Source organism: Notamacropus eugenii, chromosome 2 (genome assembly GCF_028372415.1).
Source record: "Notamacropus eugenii isolate mMacEug1 chromosome 2, mMacEug1.pri_v2, whole genome shotgun sequence".
In the NCBI taxonomy this organism is placed as follows: domain Eukaryota; kingdom Metazoa; phylum Chordata; class Mammalia; order Diprotodontia; family Macropodidae; genus Notamacropus; species Notamacropus eugenii.
In genome coordinates, this window is record NC_092873.1 from 142,846,105 (window position 1) to 142,860,292 (window position 14,188).

A 14,188-nucleotide genomic window follows, 5' to 3' on the forward strand; every position below is an offset into this window, starting at 1 on the left:
TTGACTCTTTCTATTAACCTTGTCATCAGTCTTGAGTGGTTACAAACAGGCCTCTACCTGGCCTAGTGAGTAGGACACATTACTTGGAGCAACTAGAGCTAGGGTGGAAAAGGGACAGAGCTCTGGCTTTATTGTCTATTTTGTATTGTTCTCTTTGACACACCCTTCATTGTAGACAAAAGAACAATTCCCCCAACTTAACATTCATCTCCCACCTTTCACAAGTCATCCCCCAAAGTTGAAATGCCTTCCTTCATCTCTACTTCTCAGAATCCTTGTCATTCTTCCAAAGTCTAGCTCATGTAGTGTCACATCTTCTGGGAGGTCTTCCCTGATTCTGCCTCACCCTTGATTATAAATATTCTTGCACCTCCTCAACCCACCTTCCATTTACTTATTTGTGAACACTTTAGGTACACAATAATACTCGCATCAATTGATTCTACTATTTATGTGACACTGCCCTCATCACTGTGTCAGGTAGGTAATATAGAGTCATCATTATTACAGAAAAGTCAACTGAAAATAGGCACCCAAATGAAAAGAAGCAGATATCATTTGGATCATCTATACACATGAAAGCAATAGTCAATTGGCATTTATTAAGTGCTTAGTATATGCCAGACATTATGCTAAGTGTTAAGGATACAAAGAAAGACCAAAAAAAATAGACTTTGATCCCAAGGAGCTCACAGTCTAACAAGGAAAACAAGAAAATGTATGAACAAGATATTCATTCAGTAGGTTCATTCAGTTGTGACCCCATCTGGAGTTTTCCTGGCAAAGATACTGGAGTGGTTTGCCATTTCCTTCTCCAGCTCATTTTACAGATGAGGAAACTGAGGAAAAAAGGCTTAAGTGACCTGCCCAAGGTCATACAGCTTAGTAAGTGTCTGAGGTTACATTTGAACTCAGGTCTTCCTGACTCCAAGCCTAGTACTCTTATCTATTGTACCACCTAGCTGCCTTCAAACAAGTTAGATAGATGATAAATTGATATATCATGTAAATGATAAATCAAAGATATGTATCTATGTATATATAATTGGAGATAATTGATATATCATTTATGATATATGATAAATCAAAGATATATGTGTACATACATATATGTATGTATACATATAATAATATATAGTAAACTGGAGATAATCTAAGAGAGAAGGCACTCAGATTAAGAGGGACTGAGAAGGGCTTCTTAAAAAAGGTAAGTCTTAAAGAAAACCAGAAAAGCCAGAAACCAGAGGTGAGGAGGGAGAGAATTCCAGATGGGAAGAGACAGTGAAAATGATCAGAGTCTAGAAATAGAATGTTGAGTTCACAGCAAGCAAGGAATGTGTGTCAGTATATCACAGAATATTTGAGGAGATGAAGGTACAAGAAAACTGGAAAAGTAGGAAAGGGCCAAGTTACAAAGAACTGTAAAAACCAAACAAAGGATTTTATATTTTATCTTGATGGGAACAAGGAACCACCAGAGTTTATTGAATAAAAAAGGTGATATGGTCAGACCTGTGATTAAGGAAGATTAATCTGATAGCTGGATGGAGGCTGGATTGTCGTGGAGACAACCAGTAGGCTATTGCAACACAGAAACATCTAATACTGTGTTGAACTTTGTGACCCTACTGTGAAGTAATATGGGAAGAGAAATGACAGCACAAAGAGACCAATTTATTTTTAATCAATGAATCAACACTTATGAAATCTATTGGGGAAGACAACATGAACATATATTAAGACTGGCAAAATATGAAGGAAACAAATAGAAAATAATTTGGGAGAGTTGTGGGGAGAGACACTGGCATATAAAAGGCTTCAGACAGACAGTGGTAGAGATATGTGGCACAGAGGATAGGGTGCTGGGCTTGGAATCAGAAAGACAACTTCCTGAGTTCAAATCTGACCTCAGACACTTCCTAGCTATGTGACCCTGGGCAAGTCACTTAACCCTATTGCCTGAGTTTCCTCATCTGTAAAATGAGCCAGAGAAGGAAATAGAAAGCTACTCCAGTATCTTTACCAAGAAAACCCCAGGTGGGGTCATGAAGAGTCAGACACAATTGAACAACAAACCTAGTGGTGCCTGAGCTGAGTTTGGAAGGATTCTAAGAAATAGAAGACAAGAAAGAGAATGTCCTAGACATGGAAGCCACCCACTAAAAGGGCACCAGAGATTGGCTAAGATCAGACCACCTGCCCTTCTTGGGTTAGATGGTTTATGTTTTTGGCTTATGCAGTGGTGATATTTCAGTTAAAGACAGACACCAGGTTGCGTTCTATATCATTGCTTCTGTTTTAAGGATTTGTCACTCAGCTCATAATTTTATCTTGCAGCTGACACTGCTCTTGGAACAGATGATGTATATGATGAGAAAGGATGTCAATGTGATGTTTCAGTAGAAGATCTCACCCCACCACTGAAAACTGTCATTAGGGCAATCAGGTAGGTGAGAAAGATGTGACAGAGACCCAGAGCTGATTGCTTGAATTGCTGTGTTCCTGTCTTTACAGGTAAACCTCTTGTAATCATTTCTGTCTCAGGTTTCTATTAGTCAACATGCCTGTCAAAGGCTGAAAATTTTCTCCTGGTAATAATAACAATTGACATTTATGTGGCATTTTAAGGTTTGCAGAGTGCTTTGTGTATTATTTCATTTGATAATAGGGATAATACATTGGATTCAGTACCAAGGGTTTTATCAGTATTGGATGGCTCTGAAAAGTCCGGCAAAGTTGGAGAAAAGCCATAAGATAGCTGGCTTGATTGTAATTTGCTGTGTTAAAGACATTTAACTTAAATGCCATTCGATCGCCTTTTTGAAGTCCTTCTTGTGAACTGGCACTCTATTTTTTTAAATCTCTTCATCTCTCCATAGGATGGCTTAGAATGGGTTGAACATAAGATATGTACAAAATGATTATATAGTTATAATAGGTCTTGCATGAGTGAAATCTTATACTCAAAGGCTGTCTTTAGCTTTTATCTTGTCTTTAATGAATGAGGAGTTAAAGGAGACATTCAAAGGAATAAGTTTATGTCCCCAAAGGACTCAGAAAGTGGAGGCCAAAGAAACATCAGGTTCTCAGTCTGTTGTCTGTATTTACTTTGCTTAAAATTTTCATAGGAATTTGTTCCATTTGAAGGGAGTCTAGCACACTGCCTGGCATAAGTTAGGCATTTAATAAATTCTTACTGATTGACTTAATGATTTATTGATTGATGTTTCTAGTGTAAAAAAAAAATACTCCCTTTTAGACTCAGTCTGTACAAAGTAAAAGAGCCAGCAGAAAATTTAAGAAGTAACCCAACAGGTATTTATAAACATTCCAATGATGGATATATTTCCGCCTAATTTCAGCTGGATATCTGTCATTCTTCTCCATTCAAGTCCCTGCAAGTCTCTTGGCCCAGACACTCTTCACTGCATACCTTTAGTCTTAAGTTTCTGGGATTCAAAGTACATGTAGTGATTTTGGTAAATATTAGAAGAAGCAAGGTATATTTTAGGATAATAAAAATATTAATGAGTCTAGAAAGCTTTAAAGTGTATCAGCAATATTAGGCCAAAAGATAAATAAAATAATCCCTATCATGTATCTTTCTCATGATTAAGCAGTAGTTAACGAAAAAAAAAAAAGCTCAAGTAACTGGCAATACAGGAGACCTGGAGGTATTGGGTGTGTTCTATGCTCTGTAAATGTGAAGATCCAGTCAAACAGTTCCTCAAGTCAGGAGAGAAGAAGATAGGAAAGGACAGGAAAGGAGAGGAAAGGACAGGGAGGGGAGGAGAGGGGAGGAAAGGAGAGGAGAGGAAGCTTTCAAAGTCACCTTGAAAGATTTTTTCCATGTTGATAGCCAGCAAGGTGTTGAGAGAAATGGTTAGTTCTTTCTTATATTAACAATTAATTATTGAATTAAGACTAAGGTTTTTCTCCTTTCCTACTCCCTCATTCCTACCCCCTACATCAACCAGTATAGGAAATCTTACCCAGGCTAAGATCTAATAAAAGACATTTAAAAGAAACTCTCAGCTTCAGCAAATGAGTGGATTCCTGCTCATTGTGCTTACTCAGACAGCTCTACGAAAATATGGTTTCTTCCTTTTATCAGAGAGGTAATACAGAAAATGATTTCTCTTTGACCAAGATTTGGGTGCTCAGTGTCAACACACTTCAAGACCTTTATTGTAATATAGCCCATCTCTTATTATAATATTTCATTATATTCATTATATATCACATATATAATATATAATAATATGTATTATATATATTCATCTTTCATTAATTTTCAACCAATCACAGCTGATTGCCACCCTCAGGAACACTTGCTTTTCCAAGAACATGAGGTAAGCCCACCACCATGAGGGGTCTTTGGCATTCAAGAGGGCCACTGATCTCTTTTATTAATAGAATGCAAGGCTTATTGATAAAATGATCAAATTACCCAGAAACTGTCTCTCGAACTTGTTAAACATCACAATATCTATAAATTAGAGATGAGGAATAAAAGCTAGTGGGACCCACAAAAAGTAATAAAATCTTTGTTAACCAATGTGTAGGCTTTTAGCCCATTTACCTTTCATATCTCAAGACCTTTTTTTAAAAAATTTTTGCTTTTTACTTCTGTGGTTTCAACCCATAACTAAGGAAAACAAATTGGCCTCCATTTATGGTCTAATGTACTCGTCAAGAGAGACAAAGGCAGCTCTGTATTAGCATTTGTATCACTGTCTCCTTAAAGATAGCATTACATATTGGAAAAAGACTGAGTCAAAAGACCTGAATGTGAATCCTGCCTCTTATATCTAAAAGTTATATGATCGTTGGCAAGTCATTTAACTTCTTTTTCCTTGGCTATAAAATTGGGTCAATAAGATTAACTGCCTACTTCATATGGTTACTGTGAGGAAAGTGCTTTATAAACCATATAGAAACATGAGCTAGTATCATTTTTATTCAGTACTTTCCAAGGCTTCATTGCTTTGAAGATTCATCTCTGGCTTTTTACATCCTTAACTAGATTTTATTTCTTATTTTTTCATGGACTTCTGAAGTTTTCTAGTTTCTACATCTTGCAGAAATGTTTTCTTCCCCCTCTCAACATCAGTTTTCCTCAGCCAACATCAGCAAGAACAACTCTTAACTTTGTACTTTGGTCCCATTTGTCTCTTTTAGTGCCTTTTGATGCTAAAACCCTATAATTTGATCATGGTATGCTGGGGATGGCCTGATTAGTGGATGAAAGATTTGTGGTTATTTTTCTAGATATAGGTACATGATTAAAGGATCATGTTATTTACCTATACCTAAAAAGGCATTTGGAGGTTCAAGTCTATACATCTTATTGAGGAGTATTCTTCCCTGGAGATTAATATGACTTTTTATGATTAGTGTGACTTTGCCTTTGTGTTTTTTTCCTATTTTATTGGTGCTTAACTTTTTAAAACTTCTTTTTTTTTAATCAGTGGTTAGAAATACATTTTGTAACTTGGTCATTACATATTATTTCCTGAAAATAACCATTATTTTCAGAGCTGATAGTACAAAAAAATAAATGCATTGAATTTGCTACTTGAAGGTTTTAATCATTGTGTACTTTCTGTGGTAATTAATGTTCATTATTATCATGTGATTGGGCATTTTTATGGAATGCTGAAATTCCTCTGTTCATAATCTGCCATCCTTTCATTTCTCTCACTTCTTCCCTCCTTCTAATCTATCCTTTGCCATAACTTTGGCATCTAATACCTCCACCACCCCCCCCCTGCTTTTCTATTCCACTATTTATCCTAATTCTGGACTCATTTTCCTCCCTTCTTTCTTGACCCTCTAGTTAAATAGTTCACCTCTGTACCATCCTTCACTCTTGACAATCTCTTCTCCTAGCTCTCCTTGTCTTTCTTTTATCGCTTGGCTACCTGCCATTCCTCATTCCTCATCAACTCCAACATTCGCCTTATCTGCTCCTGTTCTCCAGGATGTTGCTGGTGAAAGTTACACAAATGTGCTTGGCCAGCTCCACTATAAATTCCCATTATCCATTTTCATCTGAGCATGGTACTCTTTTATGCTTGCTTGATTGATTCTCTATCATGTCCAGTCAAGTTCAGTTAACCAGCATTTATTATTAAGTACCTACTACATGCCAGTCACTGTGCTAAGTGTGTGGATATAAAGAAAAGTATAAGATGTTCCATGCACTCAAGGATCTCATAGTCCAATGAGGGGAGACAACAAGCAAACAACTATATAGAAAGAAGATAGAGTACATACAAGATAAATTGGAGAAAATCAAGAGAGGGATGGTACTAAGATTGAAGAGGACTGAGAAAGGCTTTTGGCAGAAGGAGGGATTTTTGCTGTGACCTGAAGGAATCCAGTAATATCAGGAGGCTGAGATAAGGAGGGAGAGAATTGCAGGAATGGAAGACAGCCAATGAAAATGTAATGCCCAAAGTTGGAAGACAGAATAATGTGTCCACCATTGTTCCAAATTTTCTCCTCTTCCCCACAAGGCTCCATCATTCTAAACTTCTCTCATAGAAGACTACTTTACCTCTGACTTTACTGAAGAAAATGAGGCCATCTGTCTTGCTCCCTTTCCTGACACCTCAAAATTCCTCTATATCATTATCCTCATAATCATGATAAATGTAAGGTCTAACACTGGGTTCAAAAAAACAATTGCACAAATTGGGATAGGTATAGCTAACTAGAAGTTCATTAGGAAAAGACCAACTTTTAGTGGACTGCAAACTAAACATGAGTTAACAATATGATGTGGTAGCTAAGAAAACTGTATTAAGAGATATATAGTGTCCAGAATTCAAGAAGGAGCAAGGAGGGAGGTAAGACTCTTTGTTGCTGTATTTTGCCCTTTCTGGACAACATCTAGAATATAATATTCAGTTAGAAAAATCGTATTTTAGCAATTAGTCTAATTTCTTCTTTACATTTATAGTCTAAAGAATTTCTTGATGAGCGCAAACAAGAAATTAAAAGGACTTAAAACCATGCCACAGAAAATCAGGTGAAAGAAATGGGGATATGTAGCCCAGAGAAGAAAGGCTTCAGAGCCATGATAAGTATGTACAAATACTTTAAAGATTTTTCCTAGTAAGAAGGAAGAGTCCCATTCCATGGTGGCGGGGCAGATTATATCCAAATATAATGACTGTTATAAACAAACAAAATATCAATCAGACTTCTTTTTTACTTCTGTGATTTCAGCCTATGGCTGAGGGGAATAAATTGATTTGACCTCCATTTAAGGTTAATTCTAATCATCAAGAGAGCCAAGCACTTATCTCTTAAGCGTGTTACTCAAGCTCTGAAATCTATCACCTTCCCTTCTCTCTGTCTTTCTCTTCTCTGTGTTTCTGTGTCCCTCTTTTCTCTTTCTCTATCTCTATCTGTGTGTCTTTCCCTCTCTCTTTTCTGTCTTCTCTTTCTGTGTCTCTCTGTCTCTGTCTCTTTGTCCCTGTCTCCGTCACTGTCTCTGCCTCAAGATGTAGCAATTGAAAATAGTGCCTTGAAATAATAAGCACTTGCTAAATGCTGCTGAATTATTATTATTGATAATAATAGCTAGCATTTACATAACACTATTAAGATTTGCAAATGACTTTTATGTGTTATCTCATTAAGCAACAGAATAGATCATTTGTATAACTTAATCTTGTTAAAATAATCTATAACAACCAGCCAGTATTTAAACACAATTATAAAAATTAGAAAAGTTTGATAATTTTCCATAAAATAATAGAATTTCCATTCTCTTTATTATTGTGTTTTTTTCTCTTTTATTCCTTCCTAATTTTTTTACAAAAGTATTGGAACTAAATCACTTAGACCTCAATACAAGTTTTAATTTTCTTATGATATGCAAATACTGCCCCAAAAGAGAAGAAAAGAAATTTGTTTGGTATCATGAAGTTTTTTGAAGTACATCACCTGTTTAATCACAATAAATTTTTCGCTTTGTTCATCATCTCTCTGCTACTTTAAGAGAAATAATAAAGACTTTGTTTGCAAGGCATCACAGAGGAATTCACAACGGCCAAATCCATGCCATATTAAGACTTGAGGGAATTTATTTAGTAACTACTCCAATTCAAACTTCCTTGGCTTTTGTACCATGAATATGGTCAGATTTCTGTTTGTAGGATTTGTTTGTTTTTAACTACATCATTAATGGTAGTTAAATTTTACCCGCTGGCCTCATTACAATAGAGAATTGACAATGCAAACTGATAAAGATCATATATACACTGTAATTGAGAATAAATTAAACTGACTACCATCACCATTTACCCATGATTGTTTTTATAGATTAATCAGAGATTATAGGTACAACATATTTTACTTAATAATTAACTATATATAATTAATAAGTGATATTCTATATAAATATACTAATATAAATTTTCAGCGTGATTTTACAAATGAAATATGTGACATAATTTATAGCATTAATTTTATTTAACGATTTAGTCACTTGTTTTGAATATGTATTCTAAAGAGCATTATTTTCTGAACTTCAAAAAAGAGGAATATAATCTGAGGATGAAATGAGATTTCTTATAAGGGAAACTGAAATGGGGAGAGGGGGAAGGATGGAAGAGTGGTACTGGACCCATAATTTCATTTGCATAAGGATCTCCTATGTGAGGAAAGTTCTTCTAATAATGCAGCTCTTAGAAAATTGCCTGGGACACTAAGAGGTTAAGGGACTCACAATCAGTATATGTTAGAAGCAGAAACTGAACTCAAGTCATCCAAGGTTCTCTCTGTAGGTTCTCAAACTTCTTAGCCTAAGGACCCTTTCACTCTTAAAAATTACTGAGGACACCAAAGAGCTTTTGCTTACATGGGTTATATCTATCAATATAATAAAAATAATTGATTTTAATATAATCAGAATTTAAATCTATTGTTTTTAAATACATTTATTTAATAATAAGCTCAACAATAATAAATTTATGCTAACATGAATATATTTCATGGGAAAATAACTATAATTTTCAAAAAAAATTCAAATCTAATGTCTAACACAAAGACAGCTAGATTCTTACATCTACTTTTTAAATTTATTATTTATAATATTCTTTTTTATTTTGAATTCCAAATTCTTTCCCTCCTTCTAGCCCTTCCCTCACTCACTGAAAAGGCAAGCAATATTATCTCAATTATACACATGAAATCATGCAAAACTTATTTCTATATCCATATATCAAAAAAAAAATAAAGTGAAAACATTATATTTCAATTTGCACTCCAAGTTCATCAGTTCTCTCTCTCTCTCTCTCTCTCTCTCTCTCTCTCTCTCTCTCTCTCTCTCTCTCTCTCTCTTCTCTCTCTCTCTCTCTCTCTCTCTCTCTCTCTCTCTCTCTCTCTCTTGCTCTCGCTCTCGCTTTCGCTCTCTCTCTCGCTCTTTCTCTTTCTCTCTCTCTCTCCGGAGGTGGACAGCATTTTTCATCATGAGTTCTTCAGAATTGTCTTAGATCATTGTGTTGATCAAAGTAGCTGTCTTTCACAGTTGAGCATCATTAAAATACTGCTGTTACTCTGTACAATGATCTCCTGGTTCTGCTCACTTCATTCTGCATCAATTCATACAAGTCTTCCCAGGATTTTCTAAAATCATTGCCATCATCATTTCTTATAGCATAGTAGTATTACCTCACAATCATAAATGACTATTTGTTATGTCATTCCTCAATTGATGGTCATCCCCCTCAATTTCCAGTTCATTGCCACCATAAAAAGAGCTGCTGTAAATATTTTGTACATAAAGATCCTTTTCCTTCTCCTTGATCTTTTGGGGATATAGACCTAGCAATGATATGACTGAATCAAAGAGTATGCATAGTTTTATAGCCCTTTGGGAATAGTTTCAAATTTCATTCCAGAAATGGTTGGACCAGTTTGTAATTCCACCAATAGCATATTAGTGTCACTATTTTTACACATCCTCTCCAGAATTTGTCATTTTTCTTTTCTGTCAAGCTAGCCAATCTGACCATGTAAGATGGTACCACTGAGTTGTTTTGTGTTTCTCCAATCAATAATGACTTAGAACATTTTTATATGATGATAGACAGCTTTGATTTATTCTTCTAAAAACTGCCTATTCATATCCTTCAACCATTTAACAATTGGGGAGTACCTATTATTTTTATAAATTTTACTCATTTTACTTCCATATTGGAAAAATATAGAGAAACGTGCTGTAAAAAAAATAGAAACTTGATGAAAAAAGATGCTTGATATTACTTCATTGTCTGTAGTACCTTTTAGCAGTATATAGTTTCCCTGATCATCTCTTTTAATTTGGTCTATTTTTGCTTTGTCTCAGATCACGATCACTACCCCTGCATTTTTTACCTCAGATGAAGCATAATAGATTCTGCTCCAACCCCTTACCTTAACTCTGTGTGTGTCTTTCTGCTTGAATTGTGTTTCTTAGTAAACAACAGATGGTTAGATTCTGATTTCTAATCCATTCTGCTCTCCACTTCTACTTTATGGGTTAGTTCACCTCACTCACATTCACAGTTTATGATTACTGTGAATTTCCTCCCTCCTGTTTTCTTGTGTTTCTCTCTCTTTTATGTGAGATTATTTTTCCTACTCTTCCTCTCCCTTCACCCTTCTCCTATGGCATCCCTTTTTCTCATCCTTTTTTTTTTTAGATCATTTCAACATAATCACCTCACACCCATGCCTTCTGTCTGTATAGACTCCTTCTAAATGACCTAATAATGAAAAAGTTCTTAGAAATTACAGGTATCATCTTCTTATATAGTTTAACCTTATTAAGTCCCTTATGAATTCTCTTTCATGTTTACTTTTTTATGCCTCTCAAGTCTTGTATCTGAATGTCAAATTTTCTATTCAGCTATGTGTATTTTTTTTTTATCAGGAATGCTTAAAAGTCCTCTATTATTTCATTAAAAATACATTTTTCTTCCCTGAAAGATTATTCTTAGTTTGGCTGTGTCGATTATTCTTGGTTGTAATCTTAGCTCCTTTGCCTCCTGGAATATCACATTCCCAACCCTCTACTCTTTTAACATGGAAGCTGCTAAGTCTTGCTTGATCCTGATGGTGACTTCATGATATTTGAATGGTTTTGTTATGGCTGCTTGCAATTTTTTTTCCTTGATCTGGAACTGTGACCAGGGCCCCTGCTCCCTTATGACCAACCACAAGTGCTCCTCTCCACCCTGGAACTGTGACCTAGAACTTCATATGGGTGATAAAACTGCCAAACAGCACCAGGTCCTAGGCTCAGTTCCTGAGAGTTTTCATTCTGGCATCTCTTTCAGGAGATAATTGGTGGATTCTTTCAATTTCTATTTGACCTTCTGGATCTAAGCTATCAGAGTAGTTTTCCTTTATAATTTCTTAAAATATATGATGTCTAACCCCTTTTTTTGGTCATGGCTTTCAGAGAGTCTAATAACTCTTAAATTACCTCTCTTCAATCAGCTTTCCAGGTCAGTTGTTTTTCCAATGAGATATTTCACATTTTCTTCTATTTTTTCATTCTTTTGACTTTGTTTTATTGTTTCATGAAGACTCATAGAGTCATTAGCCTCCACTTGCCCAGTTCTGCTTTTTAAGTTCTTTTTTTCAATGACTTTTTGTACATCTTTCATCCATTTGGTCAATTCTTTTCTTTTAAAGAGTTCTTTTCTTCAGAATTTTTTGTGCCTCTGTTACCATTTTCCAATTCTGATTTTCAAGCTATTTTCTTCAATATTCTTGTGCCTCTTTTACCAAGCTGTTAATTCTCTTTCTATAGTTTTCTTATATCACTCTCATTTCTTTTCTCAATTTTTCCTCAACCATTTCTATATGTTTCTTTAACTTTTCCAGCAATTCTTTTGAGGCTTGTGTCCAGTTATTAATTGGACACAATTCATTGGGTTTAAGATTTCCTTGGAGCTATTTTCAAGTTATTGTTTTCTCCTGAGTTTGTGTCCTTGATCTTCCCTGCCACTACAATAGCATCTTATGGTCAGGTTATTTTTTTTGTTATTTGCATGCTTTTCAAGACTGTTCTTGACTTTGAACTTTATGTTCAAGTTGGGCTTTGCTCACCTGGAACTGAGAAGGCAGTGTCCCAAGCTTCAGACTTCCTTGCTTTCTTTTTTCAGAGTTCATTCTGGGTGTCTGTAAGTTTTTGGTGCTTCTAAGGTGGTGTGAACTGAGGAGAGGGGTGGTACCCTGCTCCCCTGTAGTCACAAGCTCTAGAACCCTTCCCAGCCCTGGAACTGTGACCAGGGCCCCTGCTCCCTTATGGACAACCACAAGTGCTCCTCTGCATCCTGGAACTATGACCTAGAATTTCATGTGGGTGATAAAATTGACAAACAGCACCAGGTCCTAGGCTCAATGTCAGCTTCGGGCGTAGGCCCAGTGTCAGCTCTATAATCTCTTTCTGACCAGTTGTCCAATATCCTTAGAGTCTCTGGTCTGAGAGCTCCCAAAGCTGCTGCTGCTACACCAACAGCAGTGCTGGTGTTACAGCTGCCTGCACTGGCCAGATCTCCACCGTGGTGTCAAGGACCTCTCCTGCTGACCTCCTAAGTTATCTTGGGCTTCAAAAATATCTTACCCAGAATTTTTGTTTGCTATGCCACTACACAATTCAATTTGATGCATTATTTTAAAGTTGTTATGAAGGGAATGTTGGAAGTTTGGCTAGGTTACTGCTTCTACTATGCCATCTTGGCCCCAACCTCCTTTTATAGCTGCTTCTGCATTCAATCTCTTATGATACGTTGTTTTAGTTGGAGTATATGAAGAAAATCTGGCCTCACATATATATATATATATATATATATATGTAGTTACAAAAAAGAGGAGTCTCTTGATAGACAAATAATGTCTTAATATTTTTGTAAAAATAGTTTTTACCTCATGGAGACTCTGGAATTCCCAGAGGTCCTCAGATCATTCTTTGAGAATCATTGTGCTATATACTATGCTGTGTCTCTGAAAAATTAACACACAATCATTACAATAATATATATTTTCTATGAAAGAAACTTTTATTACATTTTTAAAATTCAAATGAAGATATTTTATTCTTTTTAAACATCAATGCTTTTTTCATCTTTATCATTTTCATTGTACTTCTCCATTTCTAGATCATTTCTCAGTTTGTTGTATTTCCTACCATTAATTGCATTTGAAAGGCATTCTGAAGCCCTAGGCAAGAAATTTAAGAACTATTCTTTCCCACAAAATTTAAAGGAAATAAAAGTCAACTTACTTTTGTAAAGTTGTGCCCTCATGAAAAAGTTACTTGTGCTACTTAGAAAGAGTGACTTTAAAGGGGCTTATTCTCAAAAGCTGACATTAGATAAAAATAGGGATGTATATTCAAAAATATCTCCAGGTGATAAAATTTTAACTGGGTTATAAGGTCAGATCTTGATGTTCTAATCTTCTTAGCTTCAGGCATAAGACAATTTCTAATGCCCTTTTGCCTTTTTTTGAAGAGCTATCAACCTTTTAATTCCACATGACTGAAAACCAGTCAGCCAGTAATTCAGCCATCACCCCGCCCCTTTCTTGACATCTCACAATTATTCCACTGGAAGTGTTTCTTTTGGAAATATTTTTCATCCCATTACAATCGTGGCTTTGGATCATCAGCCATAACAGCTATGATTTAAGGTTTTCATTTCCCATGATCTTCAGCAGATGAATTTTCCTCCTTTCTCAGTCATCATCATATCACTCAGTGTATAGAACGTAAGCATTTCATTGACACTTCTAATCAGGCTAAACTAATATGTGTATTTGCCAACAGCTGGGGGCATACCACTATAATTCTACCAATTTTTCAATGAAATTCATTATTGAGCACAGAGCTAGTGCTATCTGCATGTTAGCAAGACACAACTTTTTCCATCAATCAGCTAGCATTTGCTAATAGCCTACTATGTGCCAGACTGCCAACTGCTAGGGATACAGAGAAAAAGAAAAAATAGCCTCTGCTCTCAAGGAGCTCACAGTCTAATGGCAAAGACAACATGCGAACAACTATGTACAAACAAGATATAGGCAAGATAAATTGGGGGTAGTCTTAAAGGGAAGGCACTGGAGAACTGGAAAAGACATTTCCAATATCAGAGGATGCCTCTTTTAAATTTTGTCTAAGATG

General features: G+C 35.7%; 1 protein-coding gene across 1 annotated transcript in view; it reads left to right on the forward strand.

Moving 5' to 3' along the window:
• Positions 1-14,188, forward strand: part of KCNQ5 (potassium voltage-gated channel subfamily Q member 5) — a 668,590-nt gene that overhangs the window by 622,898 nt on the left and 31,504 nt on the right. Inside the window, exon 11 of the mRNA XM_072642599.1 lies at positions 2,338-2,446. Within this exon, the coding sequence (XP_072498700.1) occupies positions 2,338-2,446 (109 nt within the window). The remainder of the gene's footprint in view (positions 1-2,337; positions 2,447-14,188) is intronic.